At 43.2% G+C, this 27,993-nt stretch overlaps 3 protein-coding genes across 6 annotated transcripts; 2 read left to right on the forward strand and 1 right to left on the reverse strand.

Moving 5' to 3' along the window:
• Nucleotides 1–6,552, forward strand: vsnl1b (visinin-like 1b). The gene is made up of 4 exons (XM_037125334.1): nucleotides 1–373; nucleotides 2,300–2,466; nucleotides 2,655–2,870; nucleotides 4,636–6,552. The coding sequence occupies exons 2-4, from the start codon at nucleotides 2,305–2,307 to the stop codon at nucleotides 4,831–4,833; spliced, it is 576 nt and encodes a 191-aa protein (XP_036981229.1). The 5' UTR covers nucleotides 1–373; nucleotides 2,300–2,304; the 3' UTR covers nucleotides 4,834–6,552.
• On the reverse strand, nucleotides 6,103–23,195 carry smc6 (structural maintenance of chromosomes 6). 2 transcript variants are annotated; one of them, XM_037125330.1, is made up of 27 exons: nucleotides 23,068–23,195; nucleotides 17,334–17,488; nucleotides 17,121–17,232; nucleotides 16,613–16,718; nucleotides 16,398–16,534; nucleotides 15,700–15,761; nucleotides 15,510–15,590; nucleotides 15,314–15,415; nucleotides 15,085–15,204; nucleotides 14,738–14,833; nucleotides 14,378–14,524; nucleotides 14,195–14,283; nucleotides 13,931–14,101; nucleotides 13,666–13,844; nucleotides 12,919–13,120; nucleotides 12,712–12,826; nucleotides 12,454–12,614; nucleotides 12,173–12,308; nucleotides 11,916–11,996; nucleotides 11,642–11,812; nucleotides 11,279–11,416; nucleotides 11,040–11,185; nucleotides 10,668–10,793; nucleotides 10,463–10,568; nucleotides 10,135–10,287; nucleotides 9,868–9,965; nucleotides 6,103–9,015 (listed from the first exon to the last, which is right to left on the reverse strand). In XM_037125330.1, exons 1-27 carry the CDS (start codon nucleotides 23,096–23,098, stop codon nucleotides 8,913–8,915), a joined length of 3,324 nt encoding a protein of 1,107 aa, XP_036981225.1. In that variant the 5' UTR covers nucleotides 23,099–23,195; the 3' UTR covers nucleotides 6,103–8,912. The 2 variants fall into 2 exon arrangements, with proteins under 2 accessions (XP_036981225.1, XP_036981226.1); XM_037125331.1 differs by lacking the exon at nucleotides 23,068–23,195 and adding an exon at nucleotides 20,172–20,307.
• LOC119034370 (tudor domain-containing 6) lies at nucleotides 20,449–27,987 on the forward strand. Of its 3 annotated transcripts, XM_037125329.1 has the most exons (5): nucleotides 20,449–20,708; nucleotides 22,436–23,670; nucleotides 23,773–27,509; nucleotides 27,600–27,680; nucleotides 27,807–27,987. In XM_037125329.1, exons 2-4 carry the CDS (start codon nucleotides 22,461–22,463, stop codon nucleotides 27,645–27,647), a joined length of 4,995 nt encoding a protein of 1,664 aa, XP_036981224.1. In that variant the 5' UTR covers nucleotides 20,449–20,708; nucleotides 22,436–22,460; the 3' UTR covers nucleotides 27,648–27,680; nucleotides 27,807–27,987. The 3 variants fall into 3 exon arrangements, with proteins under 3 accessions (XP_036981224.1, XP_036981222.1, XP_036981223.1); XM_037125327.1 differs by having other exon boundaries at nucleotides 22,436–27,509; XM_037125328.1 differs by having other exon boundaries at nucleotides 22,436–27,509; nucleotides 27,622–27,680.
• The last annotated feature ends 6 nt before the right edge of the window (nucleotides 27,988–27,993 follow it).

The raw sequence follows: 27,993 nt of genomic DNA on the forward strand, positions 1-27,993 counted from the left end.
AAGGATGCGGTTATAACGTGACAGCATCCAGCTGAACGCCAAAGCAGAGCAGCAGTGAACTTATGATCAGGCTGTGATGCACACGGGTGACGCCGCGCTCCTGTAGTCGCATAACCAAAGACTGGCGTGGGATCGGTCCCTGCTGCGCCTCAGCTGGAATAACGTCGGGAAAATCCAGAAATTTCATTAGCGGGGTGTTTTTTTTTCTCTCTCTCTCTCTCTAAAGAAAAAAAAAAAGGAGGCGAGCTGTGTCGAGAATAATCCCTTTTGGGCAAACGTTTCCAATCGGAAGAGGGTTTTTTTTCTGTACTTTGCAGGGAAGCCAGAGCAGATTTATCCCGATAGAGAATCACCACAGAGAGCCTGTAACAAGGTAAGAAGTGATCGCCTGCAAGATGTCATGTGTTACATTTATTTTGATTACGGGTGCAGCGGCCGGTGGATGGTTTATGTGAGCGTGTCACGCAGTAGCCTATTTTTCCTCATATTTTTTTCCTCCTGTTTTTGAATGAATGGGATCGAGCGGAGAAAAAAAAAAGAAGAAGAAGAAGAGGAAGAAGAAGGAGGAGGAGGAGGAGGAGGGGGGTTGACACAACGGGCACCTGTGCGTCCCTTACAATAAAACATCCACTGCGTTTTTGTCAGAAACGTGAAAATAAAAGAGATCACTGGACGATTTGACAGCGAGGTTTGCGCATTTAATTGGCTTTCATTGGGGCCTGTGGTGCAGCTCTGCGGTGGCACCGAGGGAGCAACCAAAAAAAAAAAAAAAAAAAAGGTCTTGGTTATGAAATTGTTGGTGTCTTTTCTTGGGGGGATTTCTTTGGACACGTTTTCCGCCCCGATGCGAAAACGTGTCCAGAGGTGTCATTATGTGCGGGATCGGTGCGGATCTGATCTGGAAACAGTCTCACTGCGTCGTTTCCATCGGAATGCAGCCGCAGCAGCAGCAGCAGCAGCAGCTCCCTCTCTGCGCTCACAGGAGGCGGTTAGCTTTAATAGCATTAACTCGGATGTCATTGCACCTAAAGCGTGAAATAAAACAGCATCTGTCGGCCTCTGCTCGGGCCGAACCAGCCAGATCCATCCAACCCAACCCAACCCAACCCACCCCACCGCCGCTTCATACCCGGGCGAGCATGAGGCGGGTGTTCCGCAGTTTGCGTGATGTCGAGGCGCAGGAGCTGCTTCCCGTTCATGACATGTTCCCCAGCAAAATGTTTGTCCTTCAAGGTCATTCACTGCAGCCCCGTTTCAGGGATTAAACCCACAGTCGCGTCCTGTAATTACCAATCATGCTCGGCGGGGCTGCTTATGTGCCGTGCAGCCTGTGCACATTAAAGGCAGAGGTTTGCACTGATTTGGGCTGCAGCACACATTTGTGCTGTTTGTTGTGGAAGGCCTGAGCCAATGCAGTGCTGCTGCTGCTGCTGTCTGTGTGTGTGTGTGTGTGTGTGTGTGTGTGTGGTGGAGCTGTGCATCCTGATGCTGCTGCTGCAGAGATGTGGACCATATGTTGGTCTCGAGAGGTGGAGGTTCCCACAGTGTGCAGCCCTGGATGTGCAAAATACCATCCTGCTGTCTCATTTTGTTAAATAATGGATTGAGGATTGACGCATTCCTGGCCACTTCATGTCATTTGCCACGCCGTGAGTCAATAATTCATGAATCCGGGGCTCCTGACAGGCTGAACCAAGTTGTCAGGATTGTTACCGAGGCCCCTCAGCGTGGGATGGCAAACTAATCCAGGCTGATTTGGTCTTCGGATCGGCCCACAACTGGCTTAAACACTATATTATATACAGACACTACACGATTATGAGCTACATTCCCCTCTGATCCAGATTACGGCAGGCCTCCCCGTGGGCTCCTGCGTCCTCCCTCTCTGGAGTCAGCGCCGCGGTCCCTCTCGTAAGAGGCTTTGTTGTCATTGTCAGGGTTATAGGACAGTGTTCGCCAGTGGAAACTTGATAGCGGGTCGATCGAAACATTTGATGAACTGGATCTGCTGTGACAGTGATGATCCAGGTCAGAGCAACACGCGGGCCACAGGCTGGCACAGGCAGGGCTGAAGTGGACAGAAATAGAAACAGGAGCACCAGGGAAATATTTGCTGCCTCCTCCCTCCCTCCCTCCCTCCCTCCCCCACCACCACCACCAAAAACACACACATTTACTCTCTGTAGTCATTGAAGGGGACGTAAAAAGGAAGAAAAAAAAAAAGGCAGTGCTGGAGATTCTCATACTGCCATCGCTCAAGCATAGATAAATGCATTATTCACGTGTTCTTGCACCGCAGGAACCATGGGAAAGCAGAACAGCAAGCTGACTCCCGAGGTGATGGAGGATCTGGTGAAGAGCACGGAGTTTAACGAACACGAGCTGAAGCAGTGGTACAAAGGCTTCCTGAAAGACTGCCCCACCGGCAGGCTGAACCTGGACGAGTTCCAGCAGCTGTATGTCAAGGTTTGTGTGGAATCCCCCCCCTCATCCTCTCCTCCCCGCATCTGTCTGCATCGCCTCGGCTGTTAAAACTAGTGCCATCACCGCAAAGTCTTTCATAACCCCCCTCCTCCTCCTCCTCCTCCTCCTCCTCCTCCTCCTCCTCCCTCCCCTGGTTGAATTATTGAACACATCTCTCCCACATTTTGCAGTTCTTCCCGTATGGCGATGCATCAAAATTCGCACAGCACGCCTTCAGAACCTTTGACAAGAACGGAGACGGGACCATCGATTTCCGAGAGTTCATCTGCGCCCTGTCCATCACATCCCGCGGCAGCTTCGAGCAGAAACTCAACTGGGCCTTCAACATGTACGACCTGGATGGTGACGGCAAAATCACCAGAGTGGAGATGCTGGAGATAATCGAGGTGAGGGGTGGAGGGGGATTATCGAGTCATTAAGCAGCCGCTCATCAGGGGACTGGCTCCAGCTTTGGTCGCTGTTATCAGCCCTCCTGCACACCTGCAGCGCCCTCGGCCCGTTTCATAACCACAGAACTGCAGTTGTATTGAATTGCACCGTGCCATTTCTGGAAACACAGATCAGTATAGTAAATCTGATACGTCTGCGTGATATTGGAGCATATCGACAGTTCCTGTCCTCATAAATATGTTGTGTGGTGTTATGAATCAACATCAGTGGTTCCTGACCTTTTTCCTGGCATCATCTGTCAGGTTCCTAAGATGACCTCACATGTTATTCAAGACTATCCATTATTTAAAAGCTCCAAAGTCAAGTTGACATTCATAACACTGCTTTTAGTGGCAAATTTAGCCTTTACTGTTGTGTATTTCAAGTGTTGAACCATCACTTTTAGTCAACAATCTCACCCGTTTGTCCTTTAGGCTACTTTTATCTTTCAACAACCGATTATTTGTTACTTTTAGCACTCAAGTTCAGTTTATCCACTACTTTAAACCAGCAAATTTAAACATTTACAGTATAAATGGCTTTTAGCAAGCTGTGTCAACTTGCTGTTCATTAACCTTTCACTAAAAATGTAACTCTTTCCTTTAATCTACTAATTTTAAAAGTGTTTTTTCCATTACTTAGCTAACGCTTCCAACATCCAACTAACTTTTTTTTTTTTTTTAACTGTTTCCCTGCTAACAATGTAAAATATGTCTAAATAGAATATGATCCCAGACTGGGAAATGATTTTGTTACAGCAGCAGTGCGTCAACAAGAATAAGAGAAAGAAAAAGAAAAACACTCTGAACATAATATAAATAGAAAGCAGGATATATACAATGTATTATACACAGTGCAAACTACACTATAAACAATACTAATCTTTACAACTGTACAAGAAATAAAACAATTTCTATGAATATGCAATAACAGTATCTGTTTATCTTAACGTGTCAATTGTTTACATGTTAGCTGACAGATTGAAATCCATTTCAACAAGCTAACAGTTTCAAACTTTTATCTCTCCTGTTGGCTGTTTGTAGTTGTTGTTGTTTATATTTCAACTGAGTTGCCACCAGGTCACATTTAACTAACATTTGCAAAATGTTAACTTTAACCTAACAATGTCAAATGTTAATCCATTACCTTTAAACACTGAACAACATTTACAAATGTCAACTGTTAAGTCACTTTTAGCAGTGAAATGTTTATTCTAACAATTTCGACTGTTGTTACATTCAGATAAAAGTTTCAAAAGTATTATTTTTAACTACCACTTTCAAACATTGTGTTACTTTATCTGTTTACCATCTCAATTGTGTGCTCTTCACTGTTTCTAACACATACATACTGTTACCATACAATTTAAAACATTTATCCATAACTTTCCAGCTTGCCAGCTCCCTTTTCATGCACTCTTGGTTACAACATGTGGTGTTAAAGGGTTAAATTGACTCAGTTTATAGGCAACTTATATTGGAAATCGACTATCAGCATCACACCAATCTGTATGTATGTAAACATTTTTAAAATATAGTCCATTTTTATGTTAGTTTAGAGTTCCCTGTGCCCCTCAATAACAGCGAAAGTACTCCAGTGTTACAAGTGCCTGTCGGGAATCACTGATCTTACATCTACTCACAGATGAACACATGTGGGCTCTTCACAGGATTACATAACAATCAATCCTCGGACTAATTTCTCACTGCGCCTCACCCACAGGCTATCTACAAAATGGTGGGCACCGTGATCATGATGAAGATGAACGAGGACGGTTTGACACCAGAGCAGCGGGTGGACAAGATCTTCAGCAAAATGGATAAGAACAACGACGACCAGATCTCGTTGGAGGAGTTCAAGGAGGCGGCGAAGAGCGACCCGTCCATCGTGCTCCTGTTGCAGTGTGACATGCAGAAGTGAGCCCGGCCCTCCCGCTCGCTCCTCCAACCCCGTCTGTGATCCGCACACTCTGGACAGCAGCACATGTTTTAATGTCTCATTAGGTTCTCTGCCATTTCCACAGGAAAACAAACAAAAAAAAAACAAAACAATGCTTGGACTATTTTTCAATGGACTCGCTTCTTGTGGTTGTATGCATGAGAATGTCAAATGCTGAATAATTTTGAATATAGCTCTAAGATATCATTCATTTCTATTTCAGAACATGCCAATGTGATTTGTGCACAGTAACCCCTACACATTCTCATCCAACCCCCCCACCCCCCTAGCTTGTATATCAGTGGAGCACTGCATTAAATTATGTTCCTGCAGTATTTAGGATCCCCAGTGTTTGACTGCTGCAACTACTGTACGCTTTACATAATAGTAACAAAACAATAATTCCTATGATAATTGTAACTGTCTCTACTATCCAGACCTGTTGAGCTCTTGGAGAATAGAGAGGCTCCTGTCTGTTCCGGATGTTTTCACACGATGGAACCAAGAAGAGTAGGTTCTTTGCATGCATATATTATGTGTCGGAAAAAAAAAAAAAAAAAATTATATATATATATATATATAATCTCTTACCTTTTTGCATCTTTAGGTGGTTATAAAAGAGAAAAAAAAAAAAGGAAAAAACCCTCCGGAAAAATTCATTTAGTAATGTTGCATGGGATGTACAGTGTGTGACTCATCAGACTCTCATTAGTTCACCTCCAGTAATGTGGGAGCATGCTTCCCTCCATTCGATACACGTGTATGTGTGACACTTCGAGTGCTTTTTCGAAAAGCTATATTTGGGCTGCGGTTTTGCGGGCTAATCTCCGAGGAAGAGCTTTTTTTTTTTTTTTTTCCAACATAAACATAGTATTGTGTTTCAATTCAGTGACTTCTGGGATGAGCAGGAATATATTGACGGAGCAACATTTCCTTTGATGAATTTTACTCTACTGCTGCCACTTAATCTAGAGGGAAAAAAGGGCCCAAATTACCGCTGCCACTTATTAGGCACAGTACTCATTCATTATGCCCCCCCGCCCGCACCCACGAGGATCCACAATTGGCTTCTCTTTCAGGCTGCTTATTTGATTTAGACCTAAATAACTGAACTCAGTACATATCAACATGTTTACAGAAGGAAGAGCACTGCAAAAATGACGACAGTCTTGGCTTTTGACCTTGTTGCTGGGAGCTCACTCTCCAGGCCGGGGACCTTTCGAGAGGGGCTCCACTTCCAATGCAGCAATGTAAAAAAGAAAAAAAAAAGAAAAAAAAAAAACTAAAAGAAAGAAAGGGAAAAAGCCTCTTATATGTTTACTGGACACACTGCATTCCTACGTATAAAACTTTTTTGTAAGGAGAAACTTTTTATTGAAAGGTCTCATCTTCTAATCTAGTCCGTTCGCAACAATCATTAAAGACGCAGGAACCCTCGAGAGAGGTGCTCGACAAAGCTTTTGAAAGAGGGTTTTTTTTTCTTTTTTCCCGTGTGAGGCGGCAGCTGGATGATGAGGATGATGATGATGAGGATGATGATGAGGATGAGTTGTTGTGCAAATTTTCTTTCAACAGTTTTGCTTCCCCATTTCTAGGCTATGCAAGCATGGACTGAGTGTCTGCTTGTAGTCCACTTACAGTAGTGGAGGTTGCAGAAGCTTTTCACTGTTCTGTCTATAAACAACCCCCCCTCCCCCCACATTATTATAAATGTCTCTAATTTATACATTTCAGTCCAGTCACTAATGTCAGATTCTTTGTCTAGTAAATGTTTATATCAAATATGAAAAATCATAATACAAGTGACTGTATTCTTTTATACATGTGGCATGTCTTGCACCCAAAAATAATTCTGTAGTGATTAAACTGAATAAACCATCACCAGGCTTTTTCAAAAGACTCGGTGTACCAGTGTAATTAATGGAAGCGAAGGGGAATCCTGGTGTTTGTTTTTTTGTTGTTTTTTTTAAAAACTTGACCAAGACCTTTTGTTAAAGTCTGAGATCGTTTTTGTCTCATTCAAGAAAGAATCTCACTCTGAAATCTGGCAAGAAGTGAGCTGTCGCAGTTGTTGCCTCATCTAGATCGTCAGGATCGGTTAAAAATTCAGCCGCGACTTTGAAATGAAATTCTCTCTCCACCTCTGACTCACATTCCCACCGCTGTGTTCCTGCAACTACTCACCCCTCGCGAGATCTCAGTGAGACAAAAAGAATCTTGTGGTCGATCTTGATCTTTTGCTTTTAACGGACGTCACTTTGTCAGAGTTAACTGATGCAATCTACTGTACAGATCCCAAAAAACATTGGAGAGTCTGTATAATTTACACACCAAGGCGTGTAAATATAGAGTCCAGGTTTAAAAAAAAACAAAACAAAAAACACCAGAATTCTCCTTTAAGACTGCGTCGAGTGTATGTTTGGATGTTTGGCTGGAGGGACGTGAATGGAAAGACAGATACAAAAGCGTTGATTGTAACAAAGATCATGTGACTCTTCACAGTATTTACAGGACACTACAGCATGATGAGCATACTTTTTTTTTTTTTTTTTACAAGCGAGAGAACTGGGGGGTGCTAGTGTACATGTTTGTATCACAGCCGAGTCAGTCGCCAGAATAAGAGCGTTTCTGCAGAAACACAGATAGGTGATACATTTATATCTGTTTAGGTTCAATTTTTATGTTTCTTTCCTGTAACTACGCTGTGTTAATGCTCTGGTTAGGTTTGGGCACGTTTTGGTCACCACAAACACGTCCTCCTGTGAAAAATAGACGGTTTTGGTTGCGATCGCCCCGCCAGGCGGCCTTAGTGGCTTGTAAAAATAACGGCCTTTCCTTCCCCTGATGGACGTGAAAGTCTGCTAATAAGCCATGTTTGGTACAAATGTGAAGCTGGGACGTATCTGTGGTTTGCAGAAGTGTTAACCGCTAACATCATATCCTGGTGACCGGGCCGTCACAGCGCACAAATACGATCATCTTTAGTCAGTGATTACAGTGAAGCAAACTTAGTATTAACACTGACAGACTGTTCACATAGTCAACCACTGTAACAGTTCACTTTTAAAGATACTGTCAATTAAAAAGAAACATAGTTTAGTAAACTCACACCGACGAAAAAAATCCAATTACTGCATAAGATTGTGAATAATTTGCAACAAAACAGACGACAATGCCAATAATTCAAACACAGCATTCATATCAGCTTTCAGAATATTTCCAAAAAAACACACAGAAAAGTTAAAAGTCAGTGCCATAGATCAGAAAAAAATAAAAACTATAGTAAGACAATCCTAAAAGTGGTGCAGTGCACACGCCGCCTAACACGCAAAATGTAACCGAGGGCTGAAAATGAGTTGAATGACGTGTTGATCAGTCCTGTGACCAGGACACCAGTAACAACAACACTAATGCAATCTGGTCCATATGTGAGCGGACCGTAACGCAACATTAAAAATGATCTCAGCTGCCTTCACAAGTCTGTGGACAATTTGTTGAAGTTGTTTAACGCAGCTGGACTGTCGATTGTCTTGATGAAGGACTCGGATTGGATTTCCCACAGCAGTTCGAAGGATGTGACTTCATGCACGTTCTCAAGTGCCTCATCTCTTCGCGCCGCTAACAGGCAGCATAGTAGCTAACATTTAGAAATGGAGCCTGCTAACATAAACTAAAGACCAGCTTCCAGCGCAACACACAAGCTCAGCAGAGCCCCTTTAAAGATAAGAGTTTAAAGTCTGACCACAGAAGCAGTTTACAACAGGTTATGTGAGATTTTTACGGGACAATAACTGTAAAATGTTACTGTGTCGTGGTATACACAATCATACGAATCTTTAATTGTCAGTTACAGCGACCCCACAACGACAGAGTGAGAACAGGACGGATCTGAGTTGAACATAACAACAACGCTTCATAACAATTTTGAAAATATAATGTCCTGACAAACTTATCAAGCGTCCTCAGTCTTCCTTCGTAAAGAAACGTGATATTTAAAAACACATCTAGTAATACTGAAGTTATACCACAGTGACCGGTCTCAAGCTTCGCAGATGTTTCTGTCACTGCAGCTCGGCTCTGACGTCTTCGTCCCTGGCTTCACTCCGGACTCTCTCTGGATCCTGGAGGTGGTGGATCTTGATGAGGCGGGTTTTAGGCAGATTACTGAAAGAGACGAAGCACGATTAACATCTGATCAGTGAACAAAGACACGGTGAAGGAAGTCTTGATAGAAGCAAACAAGAGTCACCAGGAGTTTAAAGTGCTGGGACACATGTGTACAGTACAGTTTTACTTTGTTTATATGTGGCGGACCCTGCCACCTGTCTAGCTTCAAACAGTGTGGGACCTCACTGTCCCCTCAGAACAGCTTGTTTATTAACTTATGGAAATGATACTTTCTTATATAGTTTGTATCATCATATAATAAATATTATAAATACAAAAATTGAGTTTGAATTTTCTAGAACTACATGTTGCCTCCTTTAACAACGAAGACTACAACTCCCATGATCCCACACTGCTTCACAACTTCAAACTACACCTTTAGTTTTTATTGTTTTGATTCAGAAAAATGACATATTGTGCATTTAAAAGAGTATTGTAATTATTAAATTTAATATAAATGTTAAAAGGCCAAACAAAAATGATAAAAATGATTTTCAAACATTTGTAATACACTTGTATAGATTCTACATAATTTATAATGATGAAAACACTAAGTAGCAAGTAACAAGTAGTAGAATGTTAAAGTATTTTTTAAATAATTCTGTTAAATATGCATTTAATTGCACAATAAAGAAATACAAGCAAATGATGTTAAATTATAAAATATAATAATAATTATTAGATTTTTTAATTCATTTTTTATGTTAAAAATGCTGCATAAGTTGTGTAATGGATTAAAATGTACCCACTTTTATACTGTAACTGAAATAATGGCAGATTTTAGCTTCCACATGTAAAAGAAAGATGTAAAAGCACGTAAACAGAGACAAACATTAATCAGAGCGTCACCTGGTGGTGAGAGGAGTGATGAAGACAAACTGTCGGAGGTGCTGCCGCTCCGACAGCTCCAGGAGGAGATCCAGACAGATCCTGCGATTATGCATATCCTGCAACATCAGAACGAAGGCGTGAATCAGACTGAGTCAGAGCTCACAAAGTCAGCCACACTTACACAACTTCATACAAATTGTGTAAGTTTGATACAAATTGTGTAAGTTTCATACAAATTGTGTAAGCGCGCGAGATCACACCGTGCTTCTGATATTCTCTGCTCACCATGTAGACGTCGAACTCATCGAGGCATCTGAAGGGCGACTCTGTGATCTCCCACAGCGAGAGCATGAAGCACACGGTGGAGAAGGAGCGCTCGCCGCCGGACAGCGACCGCATGTCGCTCACGCCGTCCTCCTCCCGGCCCGGAGGCTTCACCTTTACCAGAACAGGTGTTTCATTGTTTTATTTCTATGTAGTGTTTTCCCCCATGAATAAGAAAGAAAAGGTAGCACCTGTAGCAGGTCCAAGACATTAAAACGATCGCGTTGCTTCAATATGACGTGAATATTGCAACTGAATTTCTCACAAAGTCACAGATAAACAGACGTACCGAGATCGAGAGCGTTTCGTTGTTGTGATCAAAAACCATCGAGCCGCAGCAGTTCATCTTGATCAGAAAGTTATTGAAGTATAACTTGCATCTGACGGAGAGCGACCTTTCAGGAGAAGAAGAAGAAATACAGGACGTTCCACTATAATTACACATTTCTGACTTCTTTATCAAACTAAGCAGATTGTGTTGTTTGTTTTTTTACCTGCGCATTACTTTGTATCTGTTCTGCCTGTCTGACATAATGTTGTCGAGTCGATCGATGAACCTCCGCAGATCTCTCACTTGGTTGGTTTTCTGTCTGTACAGAGAGAGGGCCTCGGCGTACTCCCTAATGAGGACAGAGGACAGAAAATGGCATAGCCTCAATTTTTCTTCTTCCAGAATAAGGCCAGAAGACGATTTAGCGAGGCAGATTGGATTGACTTTGACAAGACTGACAAACTGTCAGTGCGGAGGAGAAATCTGATTGGATGAGCTGAATGAACCTCGGTGGGTAGAGACACATTTTTTGTCTGACTTCAGAAAAATCACAGTCACACAGCCGTGTAACACCGAGTCACAGATGATTCCTCACCTGACCACCTGCTCGTGCTGGCCGTGGCTGCTCTCGTACACCTTGAGTTTCTTCTTCAGCCGAGTGATCTCCGTGTCGATGCTCTTGGTGCTGCCGGTCACCTGCTGCCGCTCGGGGCTGATCTCTGAGGCTTTGGCCACATATTCCTGTCATCACATGTGAGGGTCTCATAGTGTAGCTAGAATAGCCTCCAATGCATAAGGTGTATTAACTAACACATCAAGTACAGCTGTTGTTACCTGTAGCTCTTCTTCTCTTTGGGTGAGGTCACTCTTCATAGCCTGGATGTTGTCTTCGTGACTCTTCAGCTTGTTTTCTAAAATCTTCAGGTTTCGCTCGTGTTTCATGCACTCAGTCTCCAGCTTCATCTGCTCATCCTGAGGCTCAACAAACAGCAGCGATCAATCTCACCATCTCTGCTTCTTAAGGACGATATAAAAGCTTACAACCTCGGATCAGATGCTGTTGCAAAATAAGAAAACCTTTACATTCAAACAACTCATAGTTTGAAAAAGGTTTGAAAACTATGGCGGCTCTGGGGGTCAAAACAGGAGAACACACACAGACTATAACCAACGTGGTACAACAAGGCTGTACTGTACCCTCAGTGGCTCCATGTGATCAGGAAGCTGATCAACACGCTCTCGAACAGAAGCGTACTCCGACTCCACGTCCTCTGTCATCTTCTGATGCTTGTCGAGCTCCGCCTTCGCCTCTTGAACGGCCTGCTTCTCTGCCTCTATTTTCTGTCGGTACTCTTGGGCAACTTCCTCCTGCAAGACGTATTAAAAGATATCAGACTTACATAATCAGCCGTAAGAGTTATGTCTGTTTAGAAGATGTGCAAATACAAAAATAAAATAAATAAATGATCACCAAGGAGCTGATGTCATCAATTTGGTCCTCACCAGCCGTCTCCAGCTCGGATATCGACGCCTTGATTTGATTCACGGAGGCCTGCGTTAAAAAAATGAAAGAAAATAATCAAATAATTCCAAATTTACCTGAAAATATAGATGTAAGAACAGAAAGCAAGAACAGGATGGATAGACATGAAGAAAAAGAGGAATAAATGTAAAGTAAACAGTGTTGTTGTTAGGTTAAACCCATTTTCTACTGCCCGGTTCACTGACCAGCGTCTTCTTCAGGGTCATGATGGTGCTGTTCAGCTGGCTCTCCATGCTGACGATCTGCTCAGACACAGAAGTCACGTGGAGCTGAAACCTGGACAGCTGAGCCTGGTGATTCTCCAGGTCGGACTCCAACATACTGCGACAGACACGATCGATTTTTACCTCAACCCTGAACTGTACACGGTTGAAAATGTACCACAAGTGCAGCACATTGTAAATAAAATGTCGATAACAACATGCAGTATTTCCAGTATGACGTCACAACCAACCAACCAACCTACCTTAATTCAGTCTCGATATCCCCGCCGAGATATTTGGCCATGCTGAACTCGGAGGTGTAATACCGGTTTGGAAACACCTGATCTCCCTCCACGGTGAAGGCTTCCCGGCAGTTTTTAGGCGGTCGTCCATGCTGCATCACCTTCCTCGCTTTGTCCTTTTCCTTTTCGATGAAAAAACAAAAAATGACGACATCAATCCCTAAAAAAACAAAACAAAACAAAACAAAAAACGACTCCACATTCAATAACGACACCAACTTTGATGATCAGAATCGACTCTATGCCCCTCATATCGATCAGGCAGTTGATGATCACCGGGTTTGCGGCCGTGATCATGTCCAGCACTGACGGGTAATCTGGATGATGCGCTTTCCTGCAAGAAAGGAAAGAAAAACATCACGAAGCTTTAAAATGTGCGTCGTAAGAAACAAAAACAACAAACGTGAGAATGCTGCAGCTGCTGACCGTCCGTGAATATTGTAAACTTTGTCAGAGAAAGGGCTGACGATGATCTGCGGCCTGCTGCCCTTTGGATAGTAGCGAGACATCAGCTCCTGGAGCACCGCCTCGTCCTTGTAGTTGTCACAGCAGAAAGCCTTCATGAAGCTCCGCAGGCAGCACTCGATGGCTACAGCCAGCGTGGGATCCTTCAGACTGATACACACCCCTGAGAGCAAATGCAGACCGTCAGCTACATGTACAATTCCAATGAGTTTACTGCACCATGTGTAAACTGACTGTATGAGAGGGAAGCTTAATGGTTTTTGTGAGGTTTTCAGAACACAGTGGATCATTTTATACCTCTTTAACACTTGAACAGCTAAACTAGCAAATGATTAAAAGGTCCAGTGGTTAGGATTTAGTGGCATCGAGCTGTAAACAATGGCTACTAAAGTGAAAGTGAAAGTCCCTCTCTGGAGCCTATTTTGGCTTCCTAATCAGGATTAGCAGGTTAGCAATAGCTTAGCATAAAGGGTGGAGAAACAGCAGGCCTTGCTCTGTCCAGCAAACGGATCCAGACTCAAAGAAAGAAGACATAGTCCGGCTCATAATCCGCACACACGAACAAGATATGACATATTGATAAGTGAGTTTTAGAGGCGTCAGTAGGTGGATTTTGTTATTTTTGCACAAAGCCAAGCCAGCTGTTTGTGCTTGTTTACAGTCTTTAAGCCAACCCTCAGCTGGCTCCAGCGACATGTTGATGCCTACCTATCGGCCCAACAGGTTTCTTGAGGAAGCGTTTTTTGGCATACGCCTCGGCGATCGAATCCAGCAGGTCGGGCACGTGTTCCCCAAACCGCTTCAGCTTGTTTGACCGACTGGCCAGGAGCTGATTCTTCCTCTTCAGTTTCGACGCGCACAAGACGTGGATGTTTCTCTCCTCCAGTCTAGTCAATGTGAACGACAGGTTGGTCATGAATTGTCAGGTGGAATGCAGATCCGTTCAAGTGAAAGCAAACATGGCTTCTTGTACCTCAGCTTGTCCCGCTCCTCCTTCCCTTTGAACAGCGCCTGATGCTTGTTCTTGATCTCCTCGTTCAGCTGCGAGCACGTTTTCTCGAGCTCTGCGAGCTGCTCTTTCAGATCAGATATTTTCTTCTGCTGTTTCGCATATTCTGTCTCCACGTCGCTGTTGAGACTCACACTAAAATGTGGAGAAAAACACAAATGAACACGCGCACTTGCATGCAGGTAAAGAGGCTTTTTTTTTTTTTTTTTAACCTTTCTGCTCCCGTACCTCGTCTTTGCCTTGTTAATTTTCTCCTGGAGAAGGTCTTGTTCCTGCTCTGATTGTTTGAGCTTGTTCAGAGCCCGGAAATAAACGAGCTACGGGGAAACGATTATGTCACTCTCACTCATATAAATGATGTATATTCAGTGTACAGAACAGAACCAGGTCGTCATAACTCCCCGTCAGTACCTCCTGTTCCTTGTGAGCTTTGCTGATGGTCTTCATTTGTTCTTTCAACTTGTGACTGTCCCTCGATAGAGACTCCTGCTCGTCTCTCAGACTCTCAAATCTGCTTTTGACGCTCTGAAGTTTCTTCTCTACTTGTGTGACCCTGGTCTGTGTGAAAGATGAGAGAAAGTACCTTCAGAAACATCTAGAAGAGAGGAGAGGTTGTTTTTTTTTCCAACCGAGGACATCTATTGTAAATATTAAAACACAGCGAGGGAATTAAAGGACGGTCGGTTTATATGGCGGTGATAGTTTGAAGGGCTCCGACATTTATAAATAGACTTGTATATATTTAACAGAATAGGAACACTTGTGACTCACCTGACACAGCTGAAGGTTGTCCTGATGTTTGTAATTATTCTCTTCCTTTTCAATGTCCTCCTTCAGCTGCTGCACAAACTGCTCCTTCTCACGGACCTGACAGTAATATGAAAATAACCCTGATTTATAGTCATGGAAATTATGGCCTCAAAGGAAACGCTTGGCAACGTATTGCGTCATGTTTTCCTTTGGTTTTGTTTCTTCCTTTTTCTTCTTTACTTTCATGCTTCTTCTAACCCTAACCCTTACCCTTCATTATTATTAAGGCAAGCAGATAAAACTCGATAAACAATAAAATAAATGTACATTTCTGTGCTCTTCCTCATGCCGACAGATGAAACTCTTACCAAACACCATGCCATCGATTTCTTCAGATTCTCCAGCACCGCCTTCATCTCACTGAAGGACGACAGATTGTCGTACCTCTCCTTCTTCTGCAGAAACTCGTGTTTCAGGTCCTTGAGACACTGAACACAAAAGAGAGCTCGAATGATTCGATTCACTCTCGGGCAAAAGAAATCACTGCACGTGTGACGTTATGCATATGAACGGTGGGTGAACAAGCGTCCACATTACCTCCTCTTGTCTCTCCACCTGCTGCCTCGTTACTGTTTTAGTGTGCTTGATGTGGATGTAATCTCTCTTCATCTGTTCCAGCAGAGTCGCTTTCATGAAGAACTACGAGGGAGGCCAAAAACTTAAACTTAAACTCATGTGGAAATGATATTATAAAACAAAACGGTCATAAATTATCAGATGTGATGTGTTGTACCTTGTACTTGTCTGATTCGTTTTTTGAATGTAGGAACTGTTTACTCATTTCTTGGTTGAGGATGGACACTGGGTTATCCAACTGTAACACATAAAAACAAATTCAAGTATAACTGTGTTGCAGTAAGAAGGATAGAAATGGTGCATTCGATGCGAGTTAAAGAGCTGCAGGACAGAAGAAACGAGAGTACCTGGACGTTGAAGTGGTCCAAAATGGCCGTCAGCTCCTCCTTCTTGTTGGAGATAAGGAGGCCTGAAACACAGGAGAGGTGACGACTGACGTGGTTAAAGGCTCTGATGCAGCAAAGACACAACCATTTTCATCATTTAAAGGGTTTGTTTCTATTTAAATGAAAACCTTCTTCTCAGTGTCTTAAAATACGGATATCCTCTTGCGATCTTATTTTCTTTGGAGCCAGAAGTGACAATATTTGTACTCCAGGGTGGAGCGCCTCTATCATGATCGAATCTGACTAAGCACCTGAAGACATGCAGTGATAGAGACTAACATCAGGCTGTAGTAATGAAACTGTACTACTGAGGTAAACTTTCTGTGAGCTCAATCAGCAACTGGCACGCTGACGTATCCAGTTTCAACATCCTTTTTCTAAAATGACTCAGTGACATTTACAACTTATGAAAAACATCAGTCCACATTTTTTATGTTCACACTCAGGCAGACGGCACAAAACAGTGAAACAGTGCCGTGCATATAAAAACACACGCATGTAGGTTTATAGAGGAAAATTCTTGTACGTAAGCAAAGAATGTAAACAGCTCAGGTCCAACTGAAGCGCTTTGTCTTCACTCCCAAGTGTGTCTGGTTTACTGGACATCAAGTGAAGGTTTAATGAAGACTCGGAAAACATCCGTTACTCAGGAAACGTACCGGCTTTGTTCCTCAGTCTGCAGTTTCGACTTCCATCACAAAAGATCCTCTGCTCGATTGAGATGCTGTCACCGTAGACGTCCCATTTGTAAGCGTCTGGTCCTCTGTTTCTCAGCTTAACAGTTATATCTGCAGAACTAGAGAGCAGACGGTACTGTGATGACATTCTTGGACCAGAGAAGTGACAGAATAAAACTTTATGTGCGCTGACTTACTTTTCACCGGTCTTCACAAAATCCTTCAGCGACGCCCCTCTGTTTGTGAACGTGGCCTTTCCACCGAGGCCGACGATCAAAGCAGTCAGGATGGCGCTTTTTCCACCTGAGAATTAAATCGGGAAACGGCAAATGATGAGGGATTAACTCGCTGAACAGGGAGGATTCAATAGAAAGGTGCTGGCTCGCAGGCAGAACTAAAGATTGCATGCAAATAAATACAAGTCGGCCATCCGCAGAAATCAGGAGGGTCATCTTTGAATAAACAAATACTTCGACTAATCAAGACAGAAATCTGCAGATGAATTGGAAATAAAGTTGGTCATATAAGATGGTTACAGTACGCTTCTCTATAATAAAATAAAATACAGTCCTGTTTCTTTTATATTTGCCTTGTAGAATGGGACTATATAGAGTGGATCTGTCAACAAGGCTGGATTGAGACGTGTAAAACACACAAGCCAGAGTCAACAGCAGCTCTCCTGACATTCACAGATCCGGTTCTTACTTCCATTGTTCCCGACGATGAAATTCACGTTGGGCCCGAACTGGAACGGACCGAGCAAATGATGACACATGAAGTTCTTTAGAGTGACGCTTTCGATGAGGCCGATATCTCCCTGGAAAATACACGCAGAGGACAATATCCCTGCTGTTAATGAGCTGGTGGGAAGTAAAGACAAACAATTAGTGCATCACGGGAGCTGGGGGGGTGACTCACTGTGGCAGAGAGCGAGAAGCTGCCTGAGGAGGGTCTCTGATGGTTCGTATCATCTGCTGCGTCGTCGATACCCACAGCTGTCACCCTGCGGCTCTTGACAGCTGTCGCATCACCGATCGCTTTGCCTTTCCTCTTACTCATCTTGAAACAAGTCACTGGAAATAGAATTAACAGGAAGAGTCAGAACTAACGTCTGTACTTTCAGTGCATCATTTCTTACTACCAGACAGACAGAGAGGTCACGTTATCGGATAGAAGTCAGGTTTCCACAGTTGACCTTTCAGTTTGTAGGGTTGTAACTGAGTACAGTTTGTTTGTGATGAAACTCAGAGGTTTTTAAGGGCTTGGTCGATATGTTCAGCTCTCGATCTTTACCACAATGCTTGGGTGTCGGTTCGAGATGTACTGTGATTCGATATAACGATTTACGATGAAATTTATTCACTTCTTTCAATGCTGGACCTTTGGAAAAGACTGCCAGAGACTGTGCTCGAGTCATATTTACAAAACAATGCACATCACATGCCAGTCAGCCACAATACAGAAGTGGTTCATTAAGTATTTCTAAGGTGAATTGCTACTTTTAACTGTTCCTGCCCATCAAGCTAATGCTGTATGGAAATAATGACAACAATAAAATCTGCAATGCCCCTGAAAACACAAACGTGAGTCTTCAGACGAGCATCCTTCACATTTAAAAGTGAACTTGAAATCTGCCTCTTTCATTGCCTAGTATTAATATTCCCCTGTGTGGGAGTGTCCTTGCAGAGTCGTTAACAGACACGTGTGAGCTTTGAGTTTCAGAGTCAGAGTCGAGTTGGTTGCTAAGGCCAGGTGAGGCCAGGTGTGAATGGTTGTTAGGCTGTCTGGGGAGGGAACTCAGTGCAGCATTGTAGGTGGGTGATAAGTAATGTCTTAGGCCAAGGACGGTGGCTTCAGTTTGACACAGATGGATTTCTTTACTCCGCTTTCAAACAATCTGTGGAAGATGTTTACATCGTTGTCCACAAAGGAATGATTTCTGTCCTTCGGATGTAAGTGGACAGCAGAGTTGTGTGTTGTGCCACTCGTTAAAAGCCTCCAACTCCAGTTAGTTAGAACTGAAGGAGCCTCTTGGATGAGAGGTGAGCCGTCTTCAAGAAACTGAAACAAGTCCAGTTGTCTACGACACGGCACTTAGATTGACCTGGATGAACCTCATCAACATAAAGGTTGTTAGTTACTGGAAAAACTGCTGCCATTCGTTGTGTGGAGGAGTATGACTGCCTAGAGGTGAATCTGTGCTTCAGACTCGGCTTTAGCAACGAAGAGCTCATACAGTTTTAAAGTGAAACTCGCGCCAAAATGCAACCTAGGCTTTTTTTGTGAATGTATATGAGTCAAACCTTCGTATAAATGAAGAATTACGACGAAAGAGGCACTTTTAAGATGGACCGCAGTTTCGTTTTCGGCTCAAACTCATTTTCAACGGGAGTGCATGGGGCACTTTTATGATAGCATTAAAATCGCTATTTTTAAAACACTAAGAAGGCTCGACACAACATGAAACTTTGCTCAACTGAACCACACACACTCTACCCAGACGTGACCATCCCCACGTACGTCTGGGCTGCCATGACGACGGCTAGAGGAGGAAGCTAATGCTAACACGAGTTATTCAAAAACTCTCTTTTTAGTAAACTCTGTGTACACAAACGATGTTCTCAACGCTGGTGTTCATGTGTAGAGACCCTGGTGATACAACCAGCAAAGTTTCATGTTGTGTTTTAGCCTTCTTGGTGTTTTAAAAATAGAGATTTTGATGCTAGCATAAAAAAGTGCCCCATGCACTCCCATTTAAAATTAGTTTCTTCTCAAGGATCTTGCTCAAAGATACATCTGTCGGGAGTTGAACCAGCAACCTTCCAAACACTACCCGCTCTACCTCCTGAGCTACAGCCACCTCCTGGTATTTCCACCTAAGGGCTGCACAAAAAAGTGGTGAATAAAATGTACAAGAGGATTCATTCAAAGAAAAACACACTTTCGAACTACAGTGCAACAAATAGCTGACACATGTTGAGTCAGGAAGCGATACTTGACTCTATTTTTTCCCCCCGGCGACTTCTGATGTGCAGACTTGAAATATCTGTACTTTCACAAAAACACATTTTAAATTAAGACGCACCAGCTACTAATTGAGTCACGAGCAAGTTCCTCCTTTTCAGAAGGGTTCAAATATGACATCAGAGCTGCTGCAGGGAAACATTCAAAAGCTCTGAACGACGGCTCTGAGCAAATGCATTCACAAAAAACAAAAAAAACAAAACAAAAAACTGTTTTTAAAAGAGAGCGAGTGAGCGCAGGGACAGAAATGTGAGCCTGTTGTCTTGAAGCCAGGAAGCCAAAGGCCTGAAAGCAGCAGTTACACAGCCCAGCAGCAGGTGTTGTTGTGTAATAACAACAGCAGACACACACTTTACTGCAGCTCTCTGTGTGTCCTAAATGTTTCCAGCTCATTCACACAGACATTAAGATCCACCGGGCCCTTAATAAACACACCTCAAAAGCTTTTACTCACTGGATTTAAATTAGATTATCAGATATCCACCAAGTTACTCAAACTCAGCTGAGCATGATGTTTTTTTCCCACCATTCTGCAGCACTGTTGAAGACAACACACACACACACACACACACACACACACACACACACACACACACACACACACACACACACACACACACCTAAAGGCAGAGAGCAGCAGGTGGATCCAAAAACAACCCTCAGACTTTTTTCTTTAGCTTTATTTATCGCGAACAAAATCACAACAAGCTCTCAAACTCAAACTTCTCCTACCAGTGTGCAGCCTGCGGGAATAACATGGCCATGAGCAGACGGAGGCGTTCTGACACTTCCTGGTCGGAGAGGGTGTAGTGAGCGCTGACAGTTGCGGGTTGTCACGTCACTACACCCCCCCCCCCCCGCCCCAAACACGGAACCGAGCGCGTGCGGCGCTGCGTGACTGGTTCGACCCGCCCATCTGTGTGCCTGCGTGTGTGCGCGCGCGCGCGTGCCTCCACGAGTAAAAAAACAAACAAACACGTTTTGTTTATTTTGGATGGAGAAAAAAAAAAGTGTAGAGGTGAACTTGTATCATCTTTCAAATCGTGCTGATCAGCTGTTTGAGTGAAAACAGCCTGCTGCGCATTTTGCGTCAGGTGTTTTTTTTGTTTGTTTGTTTGTTTTGTTTTGTTTGAGGAACGTGCTGCGTGCAATCAGCGCCTTTAAAACCGCGTGAGAGCGCCCGCCCCACACCTGAAGGCCGATGATGGTGATGATGATGATGATGATGGTGATGATGGTGATGATGATGAGACGTCTGAAGCGAACACGGTGAGAAAACTGTGATAATTTGTTTGTTCAGTGAGCTGAAGCTGTGCAGTCACCACCCTGAACAACACAACAGAGACTGCACTTAAAATGTTTGTACCAGTTTTGACAGTCCCCGTTTTGTGTGTTTCAAATGTTTTTAAATGTGAATCTGTCCATTGCGGAGCCTTGTTAAAGTATCCACATATCCATCTTCATTTCTTTCTTTATTTCTGTCCTCCTTCCTGTTTGTCCTCCCTCCTTTCTTTGTGTCGCTCTTCCTTCCCTTTATCTGTCTTTCCTTCCTTTCTGTTTGTCCCCCTTTCCTTCTCATCTATCTATCTATCTATCTATCTATCTATCTATCTATCTATCTATCTATCTATCTATCTATCTGTCTATCTATCTATCTATCTATCTATCTATCTGTCTATCTATCTGTCTAAATGCTGAGTATTTACATTCATCATCATCAGGGTTTTGCACAAGGAGCAGGATTTCCAATTTTATTTTTTTAACTGACCGATTATTGTCTCATTTAACCAGTAGCAAAATTGTTGTTGCAGTGATTTTAATCAATAAGTCGGTAAAACTTTTTAAAGGAACAATATGTAGTTTTGTTGTGTCTCCTGAAGCAACTATCTGAATCAGTGCAACACGTGTCAACTAGTGAGCATCAGGTCCTTAATTTATCATGCTGAGCACCAAGGCAGGTTTATTTATATACCACCATTCAGACACAGGGCAATTCAAAGTGTTCTATGTAGAAATACATTTAAAAAAACAAAGTTAAAAGAACTATATTTAAGAAAAAAATAGTTTTGAGTCTCATGTCCAGCTGGTCAAATAATGACACAATGGGATGATGGTCGACCCGTCCTACAATTCCAAAGCATCAGTTTTTGATAAGTTGGGATTGAGACTCAAAAATCAACTTTAATTTACTGAAAAAAACACAGTAAACATAATTGTTGTAAGCTCTGTAAGCAAACATGGACCTGATTGAAAATTACATCATGTCTTATTTTACCGATTTCCAACCGATTCGATGCCGAGGTCGTTAAATGCTTGAAAGTTAAAACTCCTCTTCATATGTTTAAAATGTTGGCATGTTCGGCAGATGGACAGTGGATGGCAGTAAACGCCAATTTAATGATGTTTGGTTTAAAGCTGAGAGAAGCTGTTGAATCATCACTGTCATGAGCCTTAGCTTGTGGGCAGATGATGACAAATCTAAATATGTTAGTTGTTTGGTGAGTTTGTACGTGTTTCCTGTGTTTTGACGTGTCATTATCAGCTCACCCTCGTGCTGATGGAAACTCAGGTGAAGTTTTGAGGTCCGCAAAACATTTCTGGAGCTTCACAGCAAAACAGTGTTGCAGAATTGTCCTAAACAACTGAAGTAGTGATCAATTCAATAGATTTACTGCTATTCAGTTAGTTGGTTGCTTTTAAACACACCTCTCAAAGGTGTCCAATAAGCAATTCTGAGGAAAGATACTGAAGCTTTGAGTTGGCGATCAACCAACACAAACAATCGAGCATTTTTCTCAAGAATTGCTGACTCCTGGAAACGTCTGAACACTGCATAGTAACAGGAAACAGAGAAAATACAGGCAGAGGGCAGAGTCTCTGTAGAAACCACCACACACTTAAAAAAAATGGTGATTGAGACTGTCCTAGAAATTCTTTCCCCTGAATTTCTTGATAATAATGGACTATTTTATGTATTTTTCTTTTCCTTTTTACAGGGATATCTAACCGCTGAGCTTCAAAATGTGTTCAGTTCCTGGGTTTCCAACTCCGGGATCAGAGGTACCTGTCCTCATCACGGGGGTCAATCTAAACTCCAGATGTGGTCTTGTGGAATTGTGGGTTAACATGGATGATGGAAGGGAGCATATTTATGAGCAGATGAGAGAGGAAATTCAGATTCCTAAGAGGAAGTTTGATGATTCAGAAGGAAAACCAGGGGACCACTGCCTGGTTTGCATCAGGAGCAGCTGGCACAGAGCTCGGATTGTATCGATTCAAAGTGAAATTTACGATGTTTTTCTGATTGACCAGGGACGGCCCCATACCACCACAAGTGAAGCCTTAGCATACGGCCAGAGCGACAGTTTTCTCCTTCCTCCTGAAATCGAATCATGCATACTTGCAAATCTCCTCTCCAATGAGAACAACTGGCCTGAAAGAGCCACAAAGTTTTTGAAGTCTCTGCCTGGCAAGAAGTTTAAGGGACTAGTTCAGGATGTGCTGATGCCAGACAGGATCATTCTCCTCGACATACCGATTGTTTCCAAGCACATATGTAAGGGTGGAGTTTTAAAGAAGATACCGGCAGATGAGTTTAAAGGCCTTGTGCTGAAATGTCTTCACTTACCCAAAGGAGAGGATTCTGAGAACTGCCTCATAACGCAGGAGCAGAGTATGAATGTTAGTTGCCAACTTGAGAAGCACGACCAATACTTTTACCCTGAACTGTTGACTGACACTGCGGAAAGTGTTTACGTGACAGAGGTAATTAATCCACAGAACATTTTTTGCAAACTCCTGATTTTTTCCAAGGCAGTGAAGATACTGTCAGAGCAGATCCACCAGCACTATGAAGAAAGCTCAGGTTTGGGACTGGTGCAACCGCTGACCTGTGGAGATGTATGCGCTGCTAGAGGCTTAAATGGCAGATGGCACCGCTCGTTGCTAAAGCAAAACGTGACTGGCGATGATGCTGTCGAAGTCTTGCATGTGGATGAAGGAATAACGGAATTGGTCCCAGCTGGAGACATCAAACCACTGCATGGAAAGTTCCTGAGAATGCCTGTTGTCACATATCGCTGTTCTCTCGAAGGTGTGAAAGATCAAGGCACAGGTTGGACTACAGACCAGACTGATTACCTAAAATCACTGCTCCTGCACCGCACTGTCATCGCAAAGTTTGACCACCACAATATATCTCAAGATGTCTATTCTGTCACCATCTACGAAGGTAATGCTGAATGCATAAACACTTGTTTTATACAGAAGGCAGGACTTTTTAGACCCTCTATAGTGGATGTTAATGACGAGAGTGAACCCATTTCTTCATCAGTTCTCAGTTCACTTGAAGACAAGCGATGCACGGATGTATTAGACAACGTAAATGCTGATGGTTTACAAGAAGAAACTTTGCCGGACTCCAAGAGCCTGGCAGTCAATGGCTGGACAGAGGATGTACCTTCTTCTGGTGCTGTTGATATTCATATTCACAAAGATGGTCCAGAACATCCAGACCTTCTAATTCAGAGCAATGGGCATCTTTCATCAGGTTTCCACTCAGAGGTGCAAAATGATTGTGGTAATGGTGAAATTACTGTTGGAAGTAGTTTCACTGTCAACGTATCTTGCATTGAAAGTCTCCAGAAGTTCTGGTGTCAAAAAACAGAGAATATGTACTCTCTTAGACTCCTCATGCAAGACCTACAGGAGCACTATGCATCCGTCCACCCGCAGCCACTTACTGAGTCCATCTTTGTCGCCCGTAATCCAATCAATGATATGTGGCACAGAGCAAGGATTATTGAAAGTCACCAGTCCCCCGTTGTCGACGTGAGATTTATAGACAATGGCCAAACTCAAAAGGTCCATCTGCGAGATGTGCACCCCATTGACCCAACTTTCTTACGGCTGAATGCCCAAGCTTTCCAGTGTTGCTTATTCAATCCAAACAATCCCACCAGTCCCACTGCTGTCGCTTGGTCCGATCCTGCGTTAACAGAGTTTCAGAAGTTTGTGGATTCAGGCGCCTCTTCAGACTTCGGGTTGAAATGCATCGTTAAAGCTGTAACGTCTGATGAGGAAGGTCTGCCGCTTAACGTGGTAGATATTGAAACACCATCTGACAGTGCATGCAAGAGGTGTGCACAAGCTGAAGCTCAATCATACAGCTACTCCACATACAATATTGAGGTGGGTGGACAAGAAAAGGTCTGGGTAACCTCTTCAGACAGTGTCAATCACTTCTACTGCCAACTGGACAGGAATTCACGTATGTTTAAAAAGGTGATGGACAGTGTTAAACAACTCGTTGGCCAGACACGGCGCACAGATCACCCCCTTGGACTTCAAAGCATTTGCCTTGCAAGATACACAGATAATCAGTGGTACAGAGGTCAAGTAGTAGAAATAACTCCAAAACTCATGGTGCACTTTGTGGACTATGGCCAAACCCTTGTTGTGAGAGAATCCGATATTTTCCCATTTCCCACTGAAGCAAGTTTTGCCAGGTCTGCTCCTGTGCAGGCTGTTCCACTCGGACTGCTCGGTGTTCCTGAAGAAGTGCCACAGGAAGTCAACCAGTGGTTTGCAGATTGTGCGATTAATCATAGTCTGACCATTTCAGTGGTCGCAAAAGGGGAGAAAGGGAAGCTAATTGTTGAACTCTTGGATGGATCTGTAAATGTGAACGCAGAAGTCAGAAAGATGATTTCACAGATGACACAGCAAAAAATGCCAGCAGACCAGCAGCTCTATAAAAATGCAAAACATGCTACTGAGGACCGTTTAATGCAGGAGCTCATGAACGGATCAGGATTAAAGGAAGCGGAACAAAATGATGTTCAATGCGACAATGGTTTGTGTGCTGGAGGTGAGCTAAATATGAGTTCTGTAACCATCAGCAGTGTCTCTGCAGCAGAGATTAAACATGATCAGACTGCTCGTGAAGGGAGAAACCAAGATTTGGATGTCATTCTTGAGGAAAAAGAAACTGTGTTGGCAGAGACTTTCATACAAGCTGGCAGCAGTGACTCAGAAGCATCACAACTTCATTCTTGCCCTGAGGAAGGCGTAAAAATCTGCATGTACAAGAGGCCAAACATTTCTCCAAACATGCCAGAGGAGGTATATGCCTCTTGCATTGTTGGACCAGATTACTTCTGGTGTATGTACACAAACACTGAAGACCTGGACATGGTGTCAAGTCTTGCTTTGGAGGCGGGACAAGCACAACAGGACATCACTTTCCCCAAGACTTTGGGTCAAGGTAGTCCATGCCTTGCTCTTTTTTCCAGTGACAACCAGTGGTATAGAGCTCAGGTGATTCGGAAAACCAACGATACGTTCCATGTTCTGTTTATTGACTATGGAAATGAGTGTGACGTCAACATCAAGAATGTGAGACCACTGCCTCAGAGTCTGCTGGAGAAGGATCCTCAGGCGTTCCTGTGCTCTTTGAATGGATTTGATGAGTCCAAGGGCTCCTGGGATGACAATGTTTATGATGATTTCTACACTCTCCTGGTTGATAAACCGCTCAAAGTGACAGCGATTCATATTGGAGACCACTCAGAGATTGCGGTTCCTCAATATGCGGTGCAAATACAGTGTGAAAATATGATTGTGAATGATGAAATGCTGAAATACTGGAAACCAGTTGCCACAGAGCATGTTACGACACAAAACAGTCGAACAGAGAACTTACCCCAGGATAGCCAAACTGTGTCCAGTGAGACGAATCTTGATGTTTCTATGGGAAATGCTAACACTTGCATGCGCAAGAACCCAAACATTTCCAAAAACAATAAAGAGCAGGTATATGCCTCTTGTATCGTGGAACCCCATTACTTCTGGTGTCAATACGCCAACACAGAGGAGCTCAACGAAGTGTCAAGGCTTGCTCAAAAGGCGGGCCAGGCACCGCAGGATGTAATGTTCCCTAAGACTCTTCACCCAAACAGTCCATGCCTCGCCCTGTTTGCCAGTGATGAACAGTGGTATCGAGCCCAGGTAATACACAGAGTTGATGATGCATTCCATGTTGTTTTTATCGACTATGGAAATGAGTGTGATGTAGACAGCAAGGACGTGAAACCACTGCCTCAGGTTCTGCTGGATATGGCCCCTCAGGCCTTTTTGTGCTCTTTGAATGGATTTGTCAAGTCGGAGGGCTCCTGGGATGAAGAATCGTACGATGACTTCTACAATCTTCTGGTTGATAAACCACTCGAACTAACAGTCCTCAACATGGAAGATCATTCAGAGATTGCAGTTCCTCAGTATACGGTGGAAATTGAGTGTGACGGAGTAGATGTAAATGCGGCAATGCAGAAATACTGGAAACCAGTTGCCAAGGAAAGTGTTTTGATTGGAAACCCTCAAACAGAAACTCTCCGCCAAGATGGTCAAGCACCCAACATGACACACCTCAGTGTTTCCAAGGGACATATGAATACAGACACGTACAAGGAGCCAAACATTTCCAAACACAAGACAGAGATGGTGTACGCTTCTTGTATTGCAGAACCTCATTTCTTTTGGTGTCAATACGCCAACACAGAGGAGCTCAACACAGTGTCGAGGCTTGCTAAGGAGGCAGGACGGGCGCCGCAGGATGAAATGTTCCTCAAGACTGTCGGCCCTGGCAGTCCATGTCTTGCTCTGTTTTCCAGTGATGAACAGTGGTATCGAGCTCAAGTAATCCACAGAGTTGACGACGCATTCCACGTTGTTTTCATCGATTATGGAAATGAGTGTGATGTAGACATCAAGGATGTGAGACCCGTCCCTCAGAGTTTGCTGGATTGGGCTCCTCAGGCCTTTTTATGCTCTTTGAATGGATTTGTTAAGTCGGAGGGCTCCTGGTGCGACGAAGCTTACGATGACTTCTACAATCTTCTGATTGATAAGCAACTCGAACTGACAGTGTTCGACATGGAAGACCAGTCAGAGATTGCAGTTCCTCAGTATGCAGTGGTACTAGAGTGCGAGGGAGTCATCGTGAATACAAAGATGGCAAAACACTGGAAAGGACTGGACACAAGCCATGCCTCGGTAGAGGTGTGGGATGAGGTGAGTAGACTCTACTTTACTCACTTCTTAGAACCTTATAGGCCTGGTAACTGTTTTTAATGAATGTCATATTAATTATTTTTGTAATAGCCATTTGATCTCCCATCTTTAGTGGAGCAGGAGGATGAAGAATTTTGAGAATTGAGGCCATCAAGAAGTTGGGAATGAATGGTAGGACCATTCTTATTTTCTTTTTATTTATTATTAAATGTTTCCTCTACTAGGACAATAGGAAATGTATTAAATGTCATGAGGGTTCTCATATAAAATTGTCTAATCTGTGTTTGTTTGTTTCAGCTCTTAACACGGATGAACCCCCATGTGGAAATCTAATTGTGACAGTTGCAGTCTTGACCTTTCTGTAAAAGAAATTGCATGTTTGTCTTGTTAGAAATGTCTACCAACTCTTACAAACTTAATGAAATGAAGTATGTCATGTTGTTAGTTTGTGTCAATAAACTAATACACTGTCATTAAATGGTTG

The sequence above is a fragment of the Acanthopagrus latus genome, chromosome 16, assembly GCF_904848185.1.
Source record: "Acanthopagrus latus isolate v.2019 chromosome 16, fAcaLat1.1, whole genome shotgun sequence".
NCBI classification, from domain to species: domain Eukaryota; kingdom Metazoa; phylum Chordata; class Actinopteri; order Spariformes; family Sparidae; genus Acanthopagrus; species Acanthopagrus latus.

Excerpts from the sequence above, each read along its gene's own strand:
- vsnl1b (XM_037125334.1), top strand. The coding sequence starts at position 2,305 with ATGGGAAAGCAGAACAGCAAGCTGACTCCCGAGGTGATGGAGGATCTG. Across the intron at positions 2,467-2,654 it reads TCCAGCAGCTGTATGTCAAG|TTCTTCCCGTATGGCGATGC; the intron begins GTTTGTGTGGAA and ends CACATTTTGCAG. Across the intron at positions 2,871-4,635 it reads AGATGCTGGAGATAATCGAG|GCTATCTACAAAATGGTGGG; the intron begins GTGAGGGGTGGA and ends CCTCACCCACAG.
- smc6 (XM_037125330.1), bottom strand. The coding sequence starts at position 23,098 with ATGAGGCAGTTCTCAGAATCCTCTCCTTTGG. Across the intron at positions 15,205-15,313 it reads AGGTGGAGAGACAAGAGGAG|TGTCTCAAGGACCTGAAACA; the intron begins GTAATGTGGACG and ends TTTTGTGTTCAG. Across the intron at positions 12,309-12,453 it reads GATATCGAGACTGAATTAAG|TATGTTGGAGTCCGACCTGG; the intron begins GTAGGTTGGTTG and ends TGTCTGTCGCAG.
- LOC119034370 (XM_037125327.1), top strand. The coding sequence starts at position 22,461 with ATGTGTTCAGTTCCTGGGTTTCCAACTCCGGGATCAGAGGTACCTGTC. Across the intron at positions 27,510-27,599 it reads CGGTAGAGGTGTGGGATGAG|CCATTTGATCTCCCATCTTT; the intron begins GTGAGTAGACTC and ends TTTTTGTAATAG.